This window comes from Macrobrachium nipponense, chromosome 11, assembly GCF_015104395.2.
Source record: "Macrobrachium nipponense isolate FS-2020 chromosome 11, ASM1510439v2, whole genome shotgun sequence".
NCBI classification, from domain to species: Eukaryota; Metazoa; Arthropoda; class Malacostraca; order Decapoda; family Palaemonidae; genus Macrobrachium; species Macrobrachium nipponense.
Genome location: NC_061087.1, coordinates 93,148,969 through 93,172,825, shown reverse-complemented (window position 1 = coordinate 93,172,825; position 23,857 = coordinate 93,148,969). Strand labels below are relative to the sequence as shown.

The 23,857-nt window shown below is 35.6% G+C and overlaps 1 protein-coding gene and 6 non-coding genes across 7 annotated transcripts in view; 4 read left to right on the top strand and 3 right to left on the bottom strand.

Moving 5' to 3' along the window:
• Positions 1 to 23,857, top strand: part of LOC135209406 (probable ATP-dependent DNA helicase HFM1) — a 285,878-nt gene that overhangs the window by 186,749 nt on the left and 75,272 nt on the right. Inside the window, exons 8-10 of the mRNA XM_064242100.1 lie at positions 21,777 to 21,916; positions 22,920 to 22,991; positions 23,472 to 23,581. Coding sequence (XP_064098170.1) covers positions 21,777 to 21,916; positions 22,920 to 22,991; positions 23,472 to 23,581 — 322 coding nt within the window. The remainder of the gene's footprint in view (positions 1 to 21,776; positions 21,917 to 22,919; positions 22,992 to 23,471; positions 23,582 to 23,857) is intronic.
• On the top strand, positions 1,419 to 1,508 carry Trnay-gua (transfer RNA tyrosine (anticodon GUA)). The gene is given in 2 exon segments: positions 1,419 to 1,455; positions 1,473 to 1,508. It is a non-coding gene; the product is annotated as a tRNA-Tyr (tRNA).
• Positions 8,747 to 8,819, bottom strand: Trnam-cau (transfer RNA methionine (anticodon CAU)). Its single transcript has one exon. It is a non-coding gene; the product is annotated as a tRNA-Met (tRNA).
• On the top strand, positions 10,336 to 10,407 carry Trnae-uuc (transfer RNA glutamic acid (anticodon UUC)). Its single transcript has one exon. It is a non-coding gene; the product is annotated as a tRNA-Glu (tRNA).
• On the top strand, positions 13,988 to 14,060 carry Trnam-cau (transfer RNA methionine (anticodon CAU)). Its single transcript has one exon. It is a non-coding gene; the product is annotated as a tRNA-Met (tRNA).
• Positions 18,596 to 18,685, bottom strand: Trnay-gua (transfer RNA tyrosine (anticodon GUA)). Its single transcript is given in 2 exon segments — positions 18,596 to 18,631; positions 18,649 to 18,685. It is a non-coding gene; the product is annotated as a tRNA-Tyr (tRNA).
• Trnae-cuc (transfer RNA glutamic acid (anticodon CUC)) lies at positions 20,551 to 20,622 on the bottom strand. The gene has a single exon. It is a non-coding gene; the product is annotated as a tRNA-Glu (tRNA).

The window sequence follows — 23,857 nt, the reverse complement described above, 5'->3', positions numbered from 1 at the left end:
AAAACCGCTTCAACAGGACTGATGCACAACGGAAAAAAAAAATATTTCTGAAGGAAACTTTTGGAAGAAAAGTGTCTTCTAATTATCTGATAATATAATTATTTGTTAACCTTAATAATAGCTCGTAATTTTATAGCACTTGCTGTTTAATTTTTATATATACTATATATATATGGATATATATTATCTATTGCTTTATATATTTAGATACTATATATATATATATATATATATATATATATGTATATATATATATATATATATATATATATATCTATATATATATATATATATATATATGTATATATTAAGCACATGTGACAGGGTGACAACCATTGGCCAGGAACGATGCATTGATTGCAATGCCTACGGGTTCGTAAACCTCTGGTTAGTTCATCGGGACTGTAGCTATTTAGAGATTTTTTAAGTACGAAGAGTTATTTTTGAGTGTGTTACTTATGTGATAGTATTTTAACTCGCATGTCCGATCTATTTCGGCCCTAATGACCAGGGGTTATGAAGCACGTAGGCATTGCGAAGTATATGTATATATATATATATATATATATATATATATATATATATATATATATATAGAGAGAGAGAGAGAGAGAGAGAGAGAGAGAGAGAGAGAGAGAGATATGTATATATATACATATACATATCAATATATATATATATATAGTATATATATATATATATATATATATTATATATATGAGTGTGTGTGTTTATTTGTTTGTATGGGTAGTATGTGTGTACTTAAGTGGGGACGAACATGGCTGATGCTAATCTACCATTTTACTGCGAGTGCTGCTTTTTTCCCAAGGAACAATCTCTTTTCCTTTTCCTATTTATATATACTATTATAGTTTTTCATATTGATAATTTACCTTTATCTTCTTTGCTACTGTAGAGAGTTGTAAGACTCACAGCCGCATCCGGGTTGAAGTTCCCCCCCTCTTTATTGATGTTTTGTGAATAAGAGCACACACAAGTTAATCCACGAACCAAAGTAAAGTGTGTGTGTGTGTGTATATATATCTATATATATATAATATATATATTCTATATATATTTTACATTTTGTTTTGTCTTTTTTAGTATTGCTGTTCAGTAATTTGTTTGTAATGAAACACACTGTCTGTTATTTTGTCTGTTTTTCTAATGACTAATTTCCAATTACCTTCTGTTACTTTCGAATGAATACCATTATTCTTAGGAAGCTTGGATTTGAAGTCAGTTGTCCTTGTGGGGTTGTTACATATGAACAGGGTTCATCTTTTGAAAAATAGCAATAATAATAATGACAGTAATAATATACCTCCCTTGTTTTAGTATCATTTTAGGTTAATCGTCCAGTATTGATCCGCATTGGCCAACAGAATTTTTCTCGTTCTTTTTGTTGGGAAGGTATGCCTTCGATAGCTCAGTTGGTAGAGCGGTGGACTGTAGTTGGAACTCGAGCAGACATCCATAGGTCACTGGTTCGAATCCGGTTCGAAGGAGAAACATTTTGCCTCCGAATTCTGAACTTTCTTTCATTTTCCCTTCCTTTTGTGTGTTTTCTGTCTGTAAGGTTTCTTGTACTCTCGATGGCAAGGTCCGTCGTGTGTATGGCATTTCTTCTTGGAATCCAAATTGTCATTGAGCTTGGCCTTGGCAAAGGAATTGTATTAAAAGGAAGCGAGAACAAGATAATAAGATCTGTAAAATTAGGCTAGAGTTAAATACCTGAGTGGATGGTGTTTATGAAGAGCATAAAATAAATTGTGGAGGTTGAAGAATGTGTAAATAAAATGGTTGGGGTTGAATAATGTTAAATTGTTGAAGTTAAGGAATGTGTAAGTAAAATTGTTGAGGTTGAAGAACTTATAAATTAAATTGTTGAGGTTAAAGAATGTTAAATTGTTGAGGTTGAAGAATGTAAGCATAATTGTTGAGGTTGAATGTGTAGATAAAATCGTTGAGGTTGAAGACTGCATAAATAAAATGGCTGAGGTTGAAGAATGTGTAAGTAAAATTGTTGAGGTTGAAGAATGCATAAAAAAAATGGTTGAGGTTGAAGAATGTTAAATTGTTGAGGTTGAAGAAGTTATAAGTATAATCGTTGAGGTTGAAGAATGTATAAGTAAAATTGTTGAGGTTGACGAATGTGTAAATAAAATTGTTGTGGTTGAAGAATGTGTATATAAGATTGTTGAGGGTGTGGTGAAAATATTTACTGTAGGGACAAGGAGACTGAATACTTAAATGAATGTTGGATCTTGGTCAGAAACTGCTAAATGTCAAATTGTTTTGCTAGTTTTAGAAATGGTTAAATATCTTTCATCAACTCAGTGCTTGCTTACAAAGATGAATGCTCTATTCCTAATAATAATTACGTAATGCCAAAATCAGTAATTTCCTCCACGTATTGAAAAGAGATAACATAAGGTTAATGAAATAAAGGTAGCGGATGAGTGAAATGCATTGTTAAGTTTACCCTTGAGTATTCATTTTGATGACTAAAACATGGACAAGTTTGAAAAGAGCCCTTCTGTACGGAATAGATAGTTAAATATTGTAAATGAGATAGATCGCTTTAGAAAGGAACAAGAATGAGACCATTTGGGCGGCAATGAAATGAAATAAAAACAATGGGACAATGGCATGGACATTATTTGCCCTTTTTAAACTCGATGACACACACACACACACACACACACACACACATATCCGATACTCGAGAACAGAATAGGTCAAAAAAGAGATGGTGGCTATGTCAGCTTCATCACTGGGTTTTTGAAGAAAGATGCAAGTGGTACGAGAAAATTTTTTTTAGTAGTATAAGATATTGTACATGAATTTGGAAGTATAAAAATAGTAAATTCAGCGTGCGTTTGTTAAATGCAATGAGTTCATTGGTGATACGTACCATTATGAATGGATGAATAAAACAGCTGTCGGTTAATATTTCTTTTAAGCTTTCACGGTTTCTTGTCCACTTAGAATGGATTCATCAGAAAGAAATATAAGTTCATGCATGTCTAATGTGTGATATGGATAATTCAGTCAATAGTAACAGTAAGATGGCGGACCTCATTTTCTTTACCTTACGCAATTTATTATTATTATTATTTTCTATTAAAGTCATCCAATTCGACTGGGTGGTTTTTATAGTGTGGGGTTCTGGGTTGCATCCTGCCTCCTTAGGAGTCCTTCACTTTTCTCACTATGTGCGATGTTTCATTTAGCGCACCCTTCTGCTTGAGTCCTGGAGCTACTTCGGCATCTAGTGTTTCCAGGTTCCTTTCCAGGGATCTCGGGATCTTGCCTAGTGTTCCTATGATTATGTGTACAACGTCCACTGGCATATCCCATATCCTTCTTATTTCTGTTTTTATGTCTTGATACTTATCCATTTTTTTCTTTCTTTCTCATCTGCTCTGGTGTCCTATGGTATTGCGACACCAGAGAGTGATAATTTCGTGATGTAGTCAATCAACGTCACGTCTGGTTCATTGGCACGTATCACCCTATCTTTTTTTATACCTTTGTCCCAGAGGATCTTTGCCTGATCGTTTTCTATCACTTCTTCAGATTGGTGTTTGCACCACATTATTATTATTATATTATTATTCAGATGAACCCTATTCATAAGGATTCAAGCTTCCAAAGTAGGTAATGGGAAATACAAAAAGAGGAGATTTTTGTTACATTTAAAATGTTAAAAAATCTCCTCTTTTTGTATTTGAAATGTTACATTTAAAATGTTGTGGCTTATACACCACTACTTTAAGGTTATTTGGCACGTGAAAGACCGTCTGCATATGACAATAACCTTTTTTTATGCTGCCTACACCGTGGATTCAGGCATGGTAGAATTGTAAAAATTAAGTTAATAATGTAAAAGTTAAAAAAAAATGAAAAATGTAGACAGGTAAATACACTTATTGCATATCTTGCACCTATCAAAAAGGCCCTTTTATCCTTGGTTTCAAAACATCAACTGAATGCCAGGAAAGGCTCTTTTATCAAATGTTTCAAAACATCAACTGAACACCAAGCAAGGCCCTTTTATCACTGGTTTCAAATTATCAACTGAATACCAGGCAATGTCATTTAATTCCTGGTTTCAAAACATCAACTGAATGCCAGGGAAGGCCCTTTTATCCCTAGTTTCAAAACATCAATTGAACACCAAGCGAGGACCTTTTATCCCTGGTTTCAAAACATCAACTGAATGCCAGGGATGGCCCTTATATTTCTGGTTTCAAAACATCAATGGAATACCAGGGAAGGCCCTTATATTTCTGGTTTCGAAACATCAACTGAATGCCAGGGATGGCCCTTATATTTCTGGTTTCAAAACATCAACTGAATGCCAGGGAAGGCCCTTTTATTTCTAATTTCTAAATATCAACTGAATGCCAGGAAAGGCCCTTTTATCCAATGTTTCAAAACCTCAACTGAACACCAAGCAAGGCCCTTTTATCTCTGGTTTCAAAACCTCAACTGAATGCCAGGGAAGACCCTTTTATCCATGGTTTCAAAACATCAGCTGAATGCCAGGGAAGACCCTTTTATCCATGGTTTTCAAAAACATCAGCTGAATGCCAGGGAAAGAACCTTTCTTGTATACCATGGTTTCAAAACAACATCAAGCTGAATGCCAGGGAACGGCCCTTTTAATCCATGGATTCAAAAATCATAGCTGAATGCCAGGGAAGGCCCTTTTATCCATTGGTTTCAAAACATCAGCTGAATGCCAGGGAAGAAGACCCTTTTGTTATCCCATGGTTTCAAAAACATCCAGCTGAATTGCCAGGGAACGACCCTTTTATCCATGGTTTCAAAACATCAAATGAATGCCAGGGAAGACGTTTTTATCCCTGGTTTCAAAACATCAGCTGAATGCCAGGGAAGACCCTTTATCCATGGTTTCAACAAAACATCAGGTGAATGCCAGTCGGAAGGCCCTTTTATCGATGTTTTAAAACATCAGCTAATGCCAGGAAAAGCCCCTTTTATCCATGGTTTCAAAACACAGCTGAATGCCAGGAAGGCCTTTTATCCATGGTGTTCAAAACATCAGCTGAATGACCAGGGAACGGACCCATTTTATCCATGGTTTATTCAAAACATCAGCTGAATCGCCAATGGAAGGCCCTTCCCTTTTTTTTATTCAATGGTTTCAAAAACATCAGGCTGAATGCCAGGGAAAGGGCCATTTTATCCCGATTTTGGTTTTTTAAAACATCCAGCTTGGAATGCAGGGAAAAGCCCCTTTTATCCCATGGTTCAAAACATCAGTGAAATGCCAGGAAGGACCCTTTATCCATGGTTCAAAACATCAGGTGAATGCCAGGGAAGACCCTTTATCCATGGTTTCAAAAATATCAGTCTGAAATTGCCATGGGAAGGCCCTTCCCCCCTTTTTTTTTTTTTTTTTATCCCCCCCCCCCCAATGGTTTCAAAAAACATCAAGCTGAATGGCAGGGAAAAGACCCTTTTATCCATGCCTTCAAAAAACAGGCTGAAGGCCCAGGGAAGACCCTTTTATCCATGGTTTCAAAAACATCAAGCTGAATAATTGCCAGGGAAGAAGGCCCTTTTATCCATGGTTTTCAAAAATATCAGCTGATTGCAGGGAAGACCCTTTCTATCCATGGTTTTCAAAATAATCAGCTGAATTGCCAGGGAAGACCCTTTTATCCATGGTTTTCAAAACATCAACTGGGGAATGCAGATTGCCCAAGGAAGGCCTTTTAATCCATGGTTTCCAAAACATAGGCTGAATTGCCAAAGAGAAGGCCCTTTTAATCCGATGTTTAAAAACAATCAGCTGAATGCCAGGAAGACCCTTTTTATCAGGTTTCAAAACATCACTGAATGGCCAAGGGAAGGACCCTTTTATTCCATGGTTTCAAAACATCAGGCTTTGAATGCAAAAGGGAAAAGGCCGTTATCCATGGTTTCAAAACATCAGCTGAAGCCAGGGAGCCCTTTTATCCATTGGTTTCCAAAACATCAGGTTGAATGGCCAGGGAAGGCCCGTTTATCCATTTTGGTTTCAAAACATTCCAGCTGGAATTTGCCAAAAGGGAAGGCCCTTTTATCCAAATGGTTTCAAAACATCAGCTGAATGCCAATGCAAGACCCTTTTTATCCTGGTTTCAAAACATCAGCTGATGACCAAGGGAGGCCCTTTTACTCCATTGGTTTTCAAAACATCAGCTGAATGCCAGGGAAGGGAACCCTTTTATCCATGGTTTCCCAAACATTTTCAGCTGAATGCCCAGGGAAGGCCCTTTTCCATGGTTTCAAAACATTTCAAAAGGTGAATGCCAGGGAAGACCCTTTTTATCCATGGTTTCCAAAACATTCAGTCTGAATTGCCAGGGAATGCCCCCCTTTTTAATCCCATTTTGGTTTCAAAACATCCCAGCTGGAATTTGCAAAAGAGAAGGACCCTTTTATCCATGGTTTCAAAACATCAGCTGAAATGGCCAGGGAAGCCCTTTTACCCATTTTGGTTTCACAAACTTTCCAGGTTTGGAATTTTCCAAAGGGAAGACCCTTTTATTCAATTGTTTTCAAAAAATCAGCTGAATGCCAGGGAAGGACCCGCTTTTATCCATTGGTTTCAAAACATCAGCCTGAATGCCAGGAAGGCCCTTTTATCCATGGTTTTCAAAACATCAGCTGAATCCAGGGAAGGGACCCTTTTATCCATGGTTTTCAAAACTTTTCCACTCATGCAAGGAATGCCAAGGAAGGCCCTTTTATCCATGTTTTCAAACCATAAGCCTTTTGGAATGCCCAATGGAAGGCCCTTTTTATCCCTGGTTTCAAAACATCCAGCTGAATGAAGCCAGGGAAAGTTTCCTTTTTCATGGTTTCCCAAAACCATCCACCTGAATGCCAGGGAAAGGGAACCCTTTTCTCCATGGAATTTTCGGGAAAATCATCAAATCATTCAACTGAATACCAAGGAAGACCTTTTATCTCCGCAAAACATCAGCTGAATGCCAGGGCAAGACCCAATTTTATCCCTGGTTTCAATAACATCAGCTGAATGCCAGGGGAAGACCATTTTATCCTTGTGTCAAATATCATCTGAATGCCACGGCAAGACCCTTTATACCATGAGGGGTTCAAAACATCAACTGAATGCAAGATGCCAAGGAAGGCCCTTTTATCCATGGTTTCAAAACATCAGCTGAATGCCAGGGAAGGCCCTTTTATCCATGGTTTCAAAACATCAGCTGAATGCCAGGGAAGGCCCTTTTATCCATGGTTTCAAAACATCAGGTGAATGCCAGGGAAGACCCTTTTATCCATGGTTTCAAAACATCAGCTGAATGCCAGGAAGGCCCTTTTATCCATGTTCAAACATCAGCTGAATCTGCCAGAGAAGACCCTTTTATCCATGGTGTCAAAAACATCAGCTGAAATGCCAGGGAAGGCCCTTTTATCCATGGTTTCAAAACATCAGTTGAATGCCAGGGAAGACCCTTTTATCAATAGTTTCAAAAAATCAGCTGAATGCCAGGAAGGACTTTTTATCATGGTTTCAAAACATCAGTGAATGCCAGGGAAGGCCCTTTTATCCAGTTTCAAAACATCCAGTGAATGCCATGAAGCCCTTTTATCAATGGTTTCAAAATCAGCTGAATGCCAGGGAAAGACCTTTTTATCCAAGGGTTTCAAACATCATTGAAATGCCAGGAAGGCCCTTTTATCCATGGTTTCAAAACATCAGCTGAATGCCAGGGAAGACCCTTTTATCCATGGTTTCAAAACATCAACTGAATGCCAGGGAAAGACCCTTTTATCCATGGTGCAAAACATCAAAACTGGAATGCAAGATGCCAAGGAAGGCCCTTTTATCCATGGTTTCAAAACATCAGCTGAATGCCAGGAAGCCCTTTTATCCATGGTTTCAAAACATCAGCTGAATGCCAGGAAGGCCCTTTTATCAATGGTTTCAAAACATCAGCTGAATGCCAGGGAAAGACCCTTTTATCCATGGTTTCAAATCATCAACTGAATACCAAGGAAGACCCTTTTATCTCTCAAAACATCAGCTGAATGCCAGGGAAGACCATTTTATCCATGGTTTCAAAACATCAGCTGAATGCCAGGGAAGACCCTTTTATCCATGGTTTCAAAACATCAGCTGAATGCCAGGGAAGACCCTTTTATCCATGGTTTCAAAACATCAACTGAATGCCAGATGCCAAGGAAGATGCTTTTATCCATGGTTTCAAAACGGCAGAATGGCAGGGAAGACCTTTTTATCCATGGTTTCAAAACATCAACTGAATGCCAGGGAAGACCCTTTTATCCATGGTTTCAAAATAGCTGAATGCCAGGGAAGACCCTTTTATCTATGGTTTCAAAACAGCTGAATGCCAGGGAAGATCCTTTTATCCATGGTTTCAAAACATCAGCTTAATGCCGGGTAAGACCCTTTTATCCATGGTTTCAAAACATCAGCTGAATGCCAATGAAGACCCTTTTATCCATGGTTTCAAAACATTAATTGAAACGTGACCCCTTGTTCAAAACTTCAGTTGAACATGAAAGATATGCCTGGTTCCAATTTGTATGAGAGACATTTGCCCAGTTCCAAAACGGTTAAATGCAAGACAAGTACCACCTCTTATCCTTGCCTTCAGAACAAAAGGATACTAAGCAATTTCTTTAATCTTCACCTTATAGTAGTTGCATAACGTTGATGCAGCCAGCAGAAAAGATTTGCCCCGAGTGAGGATCGAACTCACGACCTTCAGATTATGAGACTGACGCGCTGCCTACTGCGCTACCGAGGCTATATCTGATATAGAGAAAATCCTTAACATAATGCTTTGATTCCTTTATCCTTATCCCTGATTTATTCCCCGACGTGGAAACAGTATAAAAAATATTTTATGTGTAGAATTTGACCCGTGAACGCCACCACTTAAGCAGGCCACCAGCGCGGACGAGCAGAACGGGTTCTGAATGTTGCATCACCTGAGGCTCTTACTTTCTCTTTTGAGCTTCCGAATGGGGTGGTGGTTTTGTCCAAGAATTTCACCAGTTGTAGGGTTTGTCTTTTTGTAAATGGAGTTTACTTGTGCAGTAGGTTTTGAGAAGGAATGGTGAATTAATATGACATTATGACCTCGACATTCGCTAGAAATGATGGCACCTTTCCAGAAACTGAAATTGCTTTGACGAGTAATGTAAGTAATGTGAGTTACATGACGATAATAACAAACTGATATAAATCAGGCATGCTCCTGAGAATTGTTTCAGAATCTGAAAATGCAGATTTACATTTTCCCGATTCATCCCCCGCAAAAACAATCGATCGTCGAACCTTCTAGGATCGATAGAATCCAAGGTCTCAAAGAATATTGACTTTGGTAGACGCTGTGCCAGTCACCCGATTATTTAAAATTGCTTAGGAACCTGTTGTCGAGTTTTAGTTGGGATTGATATTCTATCTTTCTTAGATTTTAACCCACTTTTAGAATCAATTTTATTTCGCTTGAGAAAGCAGTCCTTTATGTGAATTATAATTGATTTTGTTGCAAAACTTTACAGCATCGAAGAAAAGTGTACGAATTATAATGAGGATAGGGCTCAGTGGTTGACTAAACATTTTTAATTATGTTTGTTGAGGACAAGTAATGTAACTATCACATTAAGTATTCATGCTACAAAAATTATTGAATGATTACAAATTATCTGGGGTCATAACTGTACTATGATATTGACTTCGATACAAGTTATCTGGGGTCATAACTGTGCTGTGATATTGACTTCGATACAAGTTATCTTGGGTCATAACTGTGCTGTGATATTGACTTCGATACAAGTTATCTGGGGTCATAACTGTGCCATGATATTGACTTAGATAAAGCTGGGAGGAGTCTGTAAGTTTACTTTCTAGCTAGTTCTAGAGGCATTCTAGATTTATCGTGTGGTGAAGTCCAAAAGAAATACTAAATTGAACCTGAGTAGTCATCGTCTTCTGAAATTAACGAAGTTATTGTATCAAACAATAAAAAGCGACGCTCGGAAGTTTATGTGATATATTTAAATTGATGATAATGATCATACATACCGAAAGGAACATTCTGTAAAGGAACTGAAAATAACATTGATTTAAACGGAAAATGGTAATCTTAAATTGATTTAAACAGAAATTAGGAAAATCTTGATTTAAAAAGAAACTAAGAGGTATTCATTTTCAGAGAAAAAGAAATTTTATTTACTTTTAATGACAACCGCATACTAGTAAATAACGCAATAGTGCACCTGTTGTTTTTATGAAGAAGGAAAATCAGCGTAGTTATATCCCATGTGGTCTAGTGGCTAGGATACCTGGCTTTCACCCAGGAGGCCCGGGTTCGATTCCCGGCATGGGAAGCCCTTTTGGTGTGGGATTAGTTGTGCCTGGGAATGGCATGTTGTTCTGGAATTACTTGTGTGATGAATACTAGATTTGTATGGAGTTGTTTATTCGTAAGAACACATTTTGACCTTATACCCTTCATTGGAATTAGATTTATGTGATATACAAATATGTCATGGAAATAGTTCTGTGGCAAAACTAATTTACCATGGATTTGTTGTGTATGGCATACAGATTTACCATGCAGTTAGATGTGCATGCATATAAATTTGCCTTGGAATGAGTTGGGCATGGCATACCAATTTGGCATGGCTCTCCGCTAGAATAATATTTGTGAATGAAATGAGTTGTGTGTGGGTTTGCCATTTGGGGTGAATTAGTTGCGCATGGCTTATTTATTTGCTGTGAATCAGTTGTGCTTGGCATACTATAATGTCATACTATAATTTGACCTGGATTGATGTGCATGTTATAAATTTGGAATGGAGTTAGTTGTTAGTGTATATTAAATTTGCCATAAAGTTAACTGTGCATGTCATACAAATTGTCATGGCATTATTTGTGGATGACATAAATTTTCCTGGGAATTAGATGTGAATAGTATACCAGTGTGGCAAGTGTCAGTGTGTGCATGGGAATACTATTTTTGAATGGAATTTTTTGTGTTTGTGGAAATGTCCTTTTGGGATGTACTTGGCATAAAAATTTATCACTGAATTAGTTGTGAATAGTATATAAATCTTCCATGGAATTAGTTGTTCATGGTATTCCAATTTACCATGAAAATAATTGTGTATGAGATATAATTTGCCATGGAATTGGTTGTGCACAACATGCTAATTTGCAAAGGTTTTGCGTGAGAAGGCTGTTTTTACCTGAAATCAGCTGTGTTTTTGGGAAGGAATCAGTTGTGCAAGGCTTGATTAGTTGACACGAGTTAGTTGTGCAAGGCATACAAATTTGACATGGAATTATTTGTGTTTCGCATATAAATTTGCAATGGAATTAGTTATTTACGGGTTGTAAATTGGTAGTGGACTTATTTGTGCATTACGCAACAGTTTGCCACTGAATTAGTTGTGTATTGCCTAACAGTTTGCCAAGACAGTGCATGGAAATGCGATTATTGGGGCGGTTTGCTGTAGGATATATACGCCATATTTGCCAGAGACAGGTGAAGGGGTCAGGTATCAAGATCATCATCATCATCATTCTTGTTTGGTTTTAGAGGTCTTTGTTTCGGCCCGCGATTGGTCAGGCATGTGGACCTCATTCATTACTTGTCAGTTAGGAGTTTCGAGTTTTCTTCACTAGTTTCTTCGGCTTTTTGAAGAAATATATCTTGAGATACCTCTTAGATACTTCTTAAGTTTCCACATCTTTTTAGTTCTTGGGGTCAATCGTTGACTAGTGTACACTGTGTAGCCATTGGTCTTTTCCAGTATCGCATGTATCTTGTGTCCAGCAAGCCCTATTTGTCCATTCTTGTAAGTATAAATATACGTTCAGTAATGTAGTTTCGTGAAAGATCTTTCATATTTTGATCTCTTATCATTGTTGGTCACGAGGCATGCCAGAACACCTTTTAAAGTTAGATTCTTACTTTCTAGCTAAGAAAGTGCTATATGTTTTTATTTTTATTTTATTTTTTTTATTTATTTTTATTTTTTTTTTTTATTTTTTTATTTTTTTTTTGGGGGGGGGGGAGGCCGGGCATGTCGTATGGGAATTATTCATAATTTTTTTGGCCTCCTTGTTAATCTTGTAACGTCATCAGTAAGTACTCGGTAAACAATTGTAGAGGCCGTTACAGTCGTCTAATCTTGAGATTATTGCACATTACTGCGTACAAGCAATTTAAAAATATCCACAATTAGGCATTTCTTTATGAAGGCTAAATTTCTTAAGAGATAATGTTTGCTTCTATTACATTTAATAATTGATTTGTTAGGATTATTCAGAAGTTGAACTGTTATATCATTAGAGTTCCTCATTCCCTTTATTATTTACAATTCTGTATTGTTCATTTTATTGCATAAATAGTTTTTTTTAGTTTCTTTTTGACACTAAAATATATACATTCTGTTCTATTTCTATTTTTTTGCAGTCGTTTTTCTTTATGTTTCCAATTGAAATTCAAGGCCATGGCGATTATTTTTTGTGTGCCAGTGCAAATGCTAGTTTTATTATTATTATTAGTATTATTATTTTTATTAGTGTATTTGTTACTACTATTATATCTTCATGATGCATCGTTGTGTCCTTAGTATCCATATTGTATATTTGTTTACATCACAGAGTTAATACAAGCTGTCACCTCATATGAGGAGGCCTTTCTGGGCATGTGCTTGTTCATCTTGAGCTTTTGATTAAGTTAAGATACGAATGCGGTTATTCAAGAGATCAGCCATGGATAGAACTAAATGCCCTACGTGATTCAGAAAAACATTTATACATTGTTCGAATATATCTCTAGTACGCCACTGATTCAACCACTTAACTTTATTGAATAATAGGACAAACAGAAATATAGACAGTTAAAACAATACTAAAATAGAAACTTAAAAAATTTGTACATTGGCGTTGTCGTCAGTGTATAGCTGTCTTGATAGTCTCGAGGATCTTAAAATTGAAAGCCGCGGGTTTAAAAATACACATAGGACTTTGACTGACATTAAAACTTAATATTTTTATAAAGGTACCGTTTAAATTATTTAAAAGTTGCTTATCACAAAATTGACCACTGACTGTCATGCATATTGATATGAGGTTTTGACGAAGCGGAAAAGTTTATTTTGATAATTTGACAGAGTGGAATTAGTTTTTCTTAGAGATTTTAACACTTACAAAAATAGTCAGATGAGATTCTTACATTTTGAATGAATTACTCTGAAAGGTTTCGACATAGTAGAGTGAATGAAAATTCGTAGAAACGTCAGAGTTGAGTGAATTGTTTTGTGTTATTTTAATAGTGTAATACTCTAAGAGGTGCCGACACTAGAATGAATTATCTGATAGATTTATGTGAAGTAAATTGAAATAGATATATGTATATCATTGGAAAGTTTTGGTAAGAAGGAATTGTTGGGGTTTTGAGGGACTTACTAGAAACAGATATGAATGAAAAATATTTTGTAATGAATTTTGAAGGAGTACTGTATAAGAAAATAAGTGGCATGAGAAGTCTGGGGTTCTCGGCGTCCATGTGACTAGAATTGAATTGTCGAATTCAGTAAAAGATTGGACTGTCTTTGAGTGGTCAGATCAAAGAAGTTTTGGGATATCAGTTGTTAAGCATTGCACTTAATAAAGCAGTTCTTTGTGCATTTCTGTCCGTTGACATACCTTTTAAACATTTTTGTATTTGAGGTGTACCAATATACATGCATATCATAGTTTCAGAGTATATTGGAAGCCAGTTACAAACAATTTAAAGTCAACTTCTAAACAATAAGGTAGAATTAACTCCAAATAAGTTGCTAAAATTAAAATGTACGTTTGACTTCCATTTGCGGTGGAACATTGTACCTCTGGACGAGAGAGATTTGCCTCCAGGGATTTTCTTTTTTGGTAAGAACCCAGATTCTTTCAAGAGCCTCGGTAGCGCAGTAGGCAGCGCGTCAGTCTCATAATCTGAAGGTCGTGAGTTCGATCCTCACTCGGGGCAGAAATGTTTTGGTAAATTTATGTACTTCCAGTGTAGCCAATGGGATATTATAGTAGTAACTTTTTATAGGGTGCAGGAAGGGAATGGACTAGTAAATTTGGTGATGTGCATAATTATACGTTCTTAGAGGTATATGTCTTACTAGTGTGAAAAGTCCACTTTGTGGCACTTTTCTCGTTTAACTCTTCTCTCATCACTTCTGGCATTACCGAGTCCTGTTTTGATCCTCTGCTTTTGTGTTTCCGTACATGCTTTCTGTTTATAAGGTAGGAGGTATGTGTCTTCTCTCGCTCAAAGAACAGCTAGGTATCTGGACCAGACTGAGTTATACCATGGGGCCTTATGGGATTTCCAGGTAAACCAACTTAAGTTAGTTATTCCATTTGGAAAAGTTTACTGGGTTAGCCTGCCTGAAAGACAGGTACAAATTTCCCATTTTATCTAATTGCACAGTTGATAAACAATATGACAATAGATCCAACTCAGCAACTCTCTTTTTTCTAGGTTATCAGTTTTGTTTCTATAATCCAAGTAGTAAATGAGAATTTCTGTCCCATCTTTATTGTTGTTCCACAGTTGTCTTAAAGGATCTTTTACCATCTTGCTTCATACTCATGAGGTATTCAGCAATAAGGGTCTGTCTGCCATGGCCTTGCTCGTCTTAAAATGTCTTATTTTATGTAAAGTGTTTTATATTTGTCGCTGTAGACTACACAACTTTCTTTAATTTAGACATCTACCCCCTTGTCATCCCACACATGCTAAATAACTCCTTTTGAGTTTGCACTGGGTCTGAAATTATTTCTTCTCTAGCAGTCATCACTAACCTTGAAAACACATCTACGCTTTGGTTTTTAGATGATGCCGCGGTCTTAGCCCAAGAAACAACCAGGTTTTAATTATTGATTTTACTTGACGGAAGTTGGATGAGCATTACCATTGTTGTGTAATGTGGTTCCTGTCAGAACACTTGTACATTGAGAGGATAACCAAATTTGGTTGGCCTGAAGGTAATCTGACTAACGTGGCATAAATGGTAACCTTAGATGGTATGTCTCCGATCGGGGTATGTAATACCTTACATGTGTAAAGATCAAACGACACTGTATATGTAAAATTATAGTATATTGATTCAGTAACAAAGATGTCAGCGATATGAATAAGAAACAGCTGTTGCTGAGACATCAAATTGCATATGAAACAATAAGGAAAAAATAATAATAATTTGCTTTAACGATTGTTTTTGTGAATACGATGGCAGTTCTTTATGATAGAGATTTTCTTATCTTGTAGTTGATCAGGATGAAAAAGACTCTTGAAGTGAAGTCAAAGTAGTATTAACTTTTCATCTGCATGTAGGATTGAGTTGCATTAGTACAATTTTCAAGTTTTGAATTTGTAAGTAAGGGTATAAATTGTTGAGTTTTGTTGTCTTTTATGGATAAGGCTAGATTGGTTATAGTGAATAGTTTGTACCTCTTGTAATTTTGAAATAGGGATGACACTGCCAGGAGGAAATTTTATTTCATTTCTAAATAAAACCGGAGTGCTTTCTGCAATTTGTTTAGTATTTTTTATTTACATAAGGAATGGATTGCTGTGAAGAATTTTTTTAATTCCTAAGATTTTATTTTCCTTTCTACCATTTCTATTTATGGCCGGACTGTCTGGAGTGACCGGTTAGTTTTAGTTTTCTGTAAAAGAAAACTGTTGACAATGCTATGTGTCTGTCCATCCGCACTTTTTCTGTCCGCCCTTAGGTCTTAAAAAGTACTGAGGCTAGGGGGTTGCAAATTTGTATGTTGATCATCAACGTTCCTATCATGAAACGTACCAAATTGCAGCCTTTTAGCCTCAGCAGTTTTTATTTTATCGAAGGTTAAAATTAGCCATGATCGTGCGTCTCTGACCGCTTTAGGTGTCAACAATACAGGCCACCACCGGGCCGTGGCAGAAAGTTTCACTGGCAGCAGCTGAGTTTCATAGGCCGTCTCTAAGAGTTTCATAAAGCATTATATGCTGTACAGAAAACGTGATTGCGCTGAAGAAAGTTCTGCATGTTTTTTACTTGTTTAACATTAATTTTGCCTTTAGGGGCAGATGCAGGGTTAAACTGTTTACCGGTTCTTTCAGTTGCAGTGAGGGTTGGATTACCTAGTGTAAATTATTAATCACAAATTAATCATTCCTGTGCCAGTGGCTGAATGGATGTGAAGAAAAAGTACATTTCATGATGTCGTTTGATAAGTGCAATTCACTCTTGCTACGCTTCTCAAAATCAAATTGCTTATATCTACGTATTCACTATAATTAATGAAATTCTTTATAAGTTATTACGGAAATTCTTATATGATTGTGAAAATAAAATTACCTATGTTCATTGTGATGCCGGAGCTCTAATTCTTAAATATATTATTCCTGAAATTTTTCAAATTCTTATATCTTTTATTGAATTTAGTTATATTCCTATATCTGTTATTGAAGAATTTAATCAAATTATTATATCTGTTTTTGAAGAATTTAATCAAATTGATATATCTTATTGAAGAATTTAGTTATATTCTGATATCTGTTATTGAACTTAATCAGATTCTTATATATGTTATTGAAGAATTTAATCTTTTTCTTATATCTGTTATTGATGAATTTAATCCGATTCTTATGCTTTATTGAATAATTTAATCAGATTCTTTTTCTGTTATTGAAGAATTTAATCAAATTCTTACATCTGTTATTGAAGAATGTAATCAGATTCTTATATCTGTCATTGAAGAATTTAATATTTTTCTTATATCTGTTATTGAAGAGTTTAATCAGATACTTATGTCTGTTATTGAAGAATTTAGCCTTTTCCTTATATCAGTTATTGAAGAATTTAATTTGATTCTTATGTCTGTTACTGAAGAATTTAATCAGATTCGTATGCCTTATTGAAGAATTCAATCAAATTCTTAAATCTGTTATTAAAGAATTTAATCACATTATATATGGTATTGAAGATTTTAATGAAATTCTTATAGCTGTTATTAAAGAATTTAACAAAATTATTGTATCTGGTTTTGAAGAATTTAGTCAGATAGTTATATCCGTTATTGAAGAATTTAATCATAACCTTATATCTGTTATTGAAGACATTAATCAAATTCTTATATATGTTATTGAAGAATATAACATGATTCTTATATACGTTATTGAAGAATTTAATCATATTCTTATATCTGTTATTGAAGAATTTAATCGTATTATAACTGTTATTCTTAATCAGATTCTTATGTCTGTTATTGAAGAATTTAATCAGATTTTTACGTTGATATTAAAGAATTTATTCAAATTCTTATATCAATTATTAAATTCTGTTATTGACGAATTTAGTTATATTCTTATACCTGTTATTGAAGAATATAATCAGATTGTTATATATCTGTTATTGAAGAATTTAATCATATTCATAAATCTGTTATTGAAGAATTAAATCGAATTCTTATATATGTCATTGAAGTATTTAAGCAGATTCCTATGTCTGTTATTGAAGGATTTAATGAAAGCCGTATATCTGTTATTGAAGAATTTAATCGAATTCTTATATATGTTATTGAAGGATTTAATCTTTTTCTTATATCTGTTTTTCAAAAATCTGATTCTTTTGTCTGTTTTTGAAACATTTAATCAGATTCTTATCTGTTATTAAAGAATCTAATCATATTATTATATATGTTATTGACAAATTTAGTTATATTCTTATATCTGTTATTGAAGAAATTAATCAGACTCTTACATATATCTGTTATTGAAGAATTTAATCTTATTCTTAAATCTGTTATTGAAGAATTTAATCATATTCTTAAATCTGTTATTGAATAATTTAATCAGATTCTTATCTGTTATTGAAGAATTTAATTAAGATCTTATATGTGTGTTCTTGAAGAATTCAATCAGATTATTTTATCTGTTATTGAAGAATTGAATTACACTCTTATATCTGTTATTGAAGAATTTAATCAGATTATTATATCTGTTATTGAAGAATTAAATTAGATTCTTATATATGTTATTGAAGAATGTAATCTGATTCTTATATCTGTTACTGAAGAATTAAATAAGTCTTCTTTTTTGGGAAAACAAGAATTGTAGAAAAAAAGGAGATTAAATTCCTCTTTAACTATATAAAAGGAGAATAAATTCCTCTTTAATTATGAAAAAGGAGATTAAATTCCTCTTTATTTATGAAAAAGGAGAATAAATTCCTCTTTAATTATATAAAAGAGAGATTAAATTCCTCTCTAACTGTAAAAAGATATTAAATTCCTCTTTAACTAAAAAAAGGAGATTAAACTCCTTTTCGACTATAAAAAAAAAAAAAAGAGATTAAATCCCTCTAACTGTAAAAAAAAAGGAGATTAAATAAATCCCTCTAACTGTAAAAAAAAGGAGATTAAATTCCTCTAACTTCAAAAAAGGGAGATTAAATTCCTCTGTAAATTCCTCTTTAACGGTAAAAAAAAGAAAAAATTGAGTTTTGTGCCAGTAAAACATTTTCCTTCGAACCGGATTCGAACCAGTGACCTATGGATGTCTGCTCGAGTTCCAACTACAGTCCACCGCTCTACCAACTGAGCTATCGAAGGCATAAAGAGATGCGCAGTGTAGTATTTTATTTATATAAGCTTTTAATGTAATTATTCCGTGTACCTTATTTGATGTAAATTAGGGAACGTTGAACTGCTTAGCTAATGGAATGTCACGTATTCGTAGTATTTTGTTTATTTGTTTTTAAGAAAATAGGATGCTGTGTATTTTTAGGGTCTTTAATGGAAATTATACCGTCAAAATTAATTGTGATGGATGATTTTTCATTTTGCTATTAAAAGGGTAAAAATGGTTTATTCTGATTTATTGGATTGGACAAACAATATTTATTACACGTAGGTAATACTGACAACAGCAAATAAATTGTTAATGAATAAGGCAGATAAGAAATAGACTATTTAGAGAAGCGCATGTTCTCCCTCTCAACATAATAGTATCTGCACGAAATTTGAAGTTCTCGAGTTCCAAGTAAGTTCGATAGGGAGGTGAGTAACTCGTGGGGAAATAAAAACTGCAATAGTGCTCTAGTTAATGATAGAAATATTTTCGGCTGGAAGGTTTCTTGCGTTTGTTCAACCGCGAATATCCTAAAAAAGCTGGAAGGTTCCTATAGTTCTGTTCATCCGTGAATATCCTGTCTCAAGAAAACAAGAACAAAAGAATCAAGTCATGTGATGAAGTCATGCATGCAATAAACTATTTGTCATGCAAATTCAGGTTGCTGTGTTCTTCCCTAGAATCCTTATAATGTAAGTGTTTTAAAAGAACACAGACCATCTGATAAGGAAATGGAAGCGGTACCCTTAGAGGCAAGACTGCGTCTTAGACTGCTGTTAGACCTTTATACCATAGTCTGAGACCAGGGTTTACCCAACATTTTTGGACTAAAAGATGAAGCAGGATGCCATCCATAGTTTTCACTGAACAACTGCAGAATTTAACGTTTATGAAAGCGAGCAGTAGTGTGGCGTGTTGGGAAATTTAGGGCCTCTCCTCTGGCCATGAACTTGAATGTCTTCAAAATACAAGGAGGAATGCTATTTGGAATTTGAATATCTTATTGGTTTAGGGATCTTGAAACCGTCCTCACACACACACACAGTGCTAGTGGGCAAGAGAGTGAAAACCTTGCATGTAACAAGTTTTGAAGGTGATTTCAACTAGCCTATACCATCAGATGATACCATACTGCTTAAACTAGAGCATACTAGCACTTTTTCATAATTTTACTCATATTTTTTAAAATTATTCTTTGCACGTATTTTTAAAACATAATGAAATACATGCACCCACTTTTATAGTGGTTTCTGTTAAAATTTCATATCTGTTTTTTGTAAGAGGAGTCACACGGTTGCAGTTGTCCAGGTCTGTTGTTTGTGTGTAAGAGGAGATACTATACAATTGTGTTGTTCATATCTGTTGTTTGTGTGTAAGGACCACTATAGTTGCAGCTATTCTGATCTATTGCTTGTGTGTAAGAGGAGATATACAATTGTTTTGTTCGGATCTGTTGTTCGTGTGTAAGGAGCCATATAGTTGCAGTTGTTCAGATTTGTTCACGTCTAAGAGGATCAATCAGTTGTTTAGATCTGTTGGAAGGCATACACTTGCATTTGTTAAGGGATAAGAGGAGCCATACAGTTGCAATTGTTCAGGTATGTTGTTCGTGCTCAAGAGGACCCTACCAGTTGCAGTTGTTCATATATGTTGTTGGGGGCCTAGAGGAGCCATACAGTTATTCAGTTCTGTTGTTGGTGCCTAAGAACAGCCAAACAGTTGAATAATAGTGGGATAAAGGAGAGTATTAGGAATAAGTCGAATTCCCTCAAATTAAAAGGTCAAGCAGGGCTGCATGGGAATGACGCTTGTTTAATTTCTATTTTTTGGTGGCAGTGTAAAAGCATTCCCGTGCCGGGAATCGAACCCGGGCCTCGCGGGTGAGAGCCGCGTATCCTAGCCACTAGACCACACGGGAGATGTTGAGTAAGGCTGAGCAATAAAATTTTGTTAGATCACTATAAATAATATTCGCAGAGATGTGGGTAGTAGGACTGGTCATTTGATGAAGAGATCAATCTAGAAGGGTAATTTAAAGCACAAGAGATACTGGATCTATCGGTTAATCCGGTTCTTAAATAAGGTACCAGCATCCTTTCACAACAATTCTAGATATGTTTGGGATACAACGGTTGAAACGTTATTTTTTTTTTATTATTATTATTTTTTTTTACTTGAGGATTTACTTTTAACCTTCGTGGCTTCATTGGCCCGTTTCCAGTTGCACCAGACACCTGAGGTTTGATGTAAGCTCGAGGCAATTATGAGAATAAGGTTGAGGCACCCTTGGCTTCCCGCATGTCAATACCTACCATAACTGAATTTCACAAACGAACATCTTATACCGCCTGTCAGTCATATGGAGTTACTCATCCAAGAAAGCAATAACTGAAAGCAATTGGTTAATTCCATTGAATTTGTTTACGTCTAATACAGTAGCCTATGTCTCTCTCAGTTTTGTATTCCATAGTACTGTGTTCCTCATTTTTATTTGTCTGTAAGAGAATACTAATAAGATGGGTCTGTCTCTGTCTGGCTGCACTTTTTCTGTCCGCCTTCATATCTTAAAAACCACTGAGGGTAGAGGGCTGCAAATTGGTATGCTGATCATCCACTCTCCAATCATCAAACATACCAAATTGCAGCCTTCTAGCCACGGCAGTGTTTATTTTATTGAAGGTTAACGTTAGCCATAATCTGGCAACTATAGCCACCACCGGCCTAGGGTTAAAGTTTCATGGGCCGCGGCTCATACAGCATTATACCGAGACCACCGAAACATAGATCTATTTTCGGAATCCTTGATTTTACGCTGTACAGAAAAACTCGACTTCGCCGAAGAAACTTAGATCGGCACATTTTTTACTTGTTTAGTATTTTGTTTATTTTAGTGTTTTTATATCCGCTGCTATTTTGTTCTCAAATTATTTATAATAACGTGCCTGTGCAGCGAAGGTTATTATGATACCAAAGAATTTTTGCCCCTGCATCCTCAACATTCCAGCAACATGAATAAGCCCTTACTCACAATATTCAACTGAGTATTTAAGATAACATGTTGTGGTTTTTCAGAATTATGTACTCGCGAGGTGAATGGTCTGTCTCGAGCTGGTCTGATCGTGCTCGACGAAATGGACGTCAAACCGACAACACCTGGGAAGCTCATGGCCAGGTATTGCGTCACCTTCACCTCCATGAAAACATTTTTGGAGGTAAGGGAACATTTTTTCAAGTTTTCTGTCCAAGCTTTATCTTCTTGCGTTGTTTATTCTCGTGTATATCTCGTGTTTTGGTGCTTTTATTCAGTTATGCATCTTTTATCTGTTGCTTGTTCTTTTCAGTCGGAACTTACTTTGCAAGTATAAATAACCCTTTTTTACGAGTGAACGTCTGTGTGGACATTTCCAGCATTAATACGAAAATGTTTCATTTAGGAAACCCTTCCGGAAGTTGATTGGTTTGATTCAAAGGTTCAAAAATGGAATTGCTTGTTATGTAAGGCTTAGAAGTGAATTAGCCTCATAGATCAGAATTTGCTGGCTCAATTCGACAATCTGAAGAATTTTGTAGCTTAACTCTGTAGCTCACAATTTTGATAGCTCTACTCGAGAGCTCAGAATTTGTCTATCTCATCTCTGTAAACCTCAGAGTTTTGTAGCTTAACTCCGTAACTCACAATTTTTATAATTCATCTCGAAAGCTCAGAATTTGTCTAGCTCATTTCTGTAAACCTCAGCAGTTTCGTAGCCTTAACTCTGTAGCTACCAATTGTTATAATTCAATTCGAAAGCTCAGAATTTTTCTAGCTCACCTCTGTAAACCTCAGAATTTTGTAGCTTCACTCTGTAGCGCACAATTTTCGCTTACTCGGGGAGTAAGCCTACAAACTTCTTTGTTGTTGTTGTTGTTGTGTTGTTGTTGTGTGGGGTTAGGAAAGATCTGAAAAAGGTGTTTCGCATTGAGTAAATGGTACAGGAATTTTAGGATAGCGTACTTATGATTTATTTATTAGAAAGAAAATGTAAAAAATGATTATTGCGCATGTTAAACGTTACAGAGATCAAGTCCCATACCCCCTGCATGTAGTTCTCATACCCCCAAGGTGTATGGATACCCACTATTCAGAACCCCTGGTATAAGTACATACATAGATACACAGTACATACATACACATATACATACATGCATTATATTGATTTATTATCTTCTCGACAGCTGCGAGGAGACGAGAGCTTGAAGGAACTGGTCGAGATATTATCAGCTTGCCGTGAATTCCGGGATATTAAGGTGAGCAAACATTATCCAGACTGAACACTATTATCTCCAACGTTTTTTCCCCATAAAAACATCATCATATTATGATTTTTATGAATAGATAATTTTATTTATTTATTCTAGTGTTATTTAGGGCATGTGACTATCGTCTGAGGTTTGTATGTAAGGATGTTTATAAAGATTTCTTAGTTAAGGAATGATTTCAGGTCTGAGAAAAAACTATGATAATTGCATATTTCCTTCGGTGTTGACGCCGCAACCTTTAATGATATAGTATTTAGAATACACGAGCTTGTTCTTTAATTCTTCTCGTTCTTTCACTTCATTTCATACTCATTTATATAATCCCAGTTTATACTCTAAGCCTGTATAATGGTATATTTAAAATATGTATGTATCGCACCTTGTTTATAATATCTCGTTCCTTCTCCTCATTCATATATATTATTCACAGTTTATGCTCTACGTGTTTTGTTTGTTTGCCTTTCGCAGGTTCGGATGTCTGAAAAGCGGGTCTTGAATGAATTGAACAAGAGTTCGAATTCTTCCGTCCGGTTCCCCATAATAGGGAAGATCAAGACCAGGGAACAGAAGATAAACTGGTACTGCGGTATTCCGTTCTATTGCTATAGTAGATTCACATCAACCGTGCATCTGATGGCTAGGCCAGTCCTTTACGACGCTCCTGATTGGCTGTTGATAAGCCAATCTCAGGGCTGGAAACTCAGTCTCTCTCGAGAGTTCACATGGGTAGGATCTATGTTTCGCCTCTCCTGAGGGATACGTCTTTCAGGAGAGGTGGAACATACATCCTGCCTATGTGAACTCTCTCAAGAGACTGAGAGTTTCCAGCCCTGTGATTGGCTTATCAACAGCCA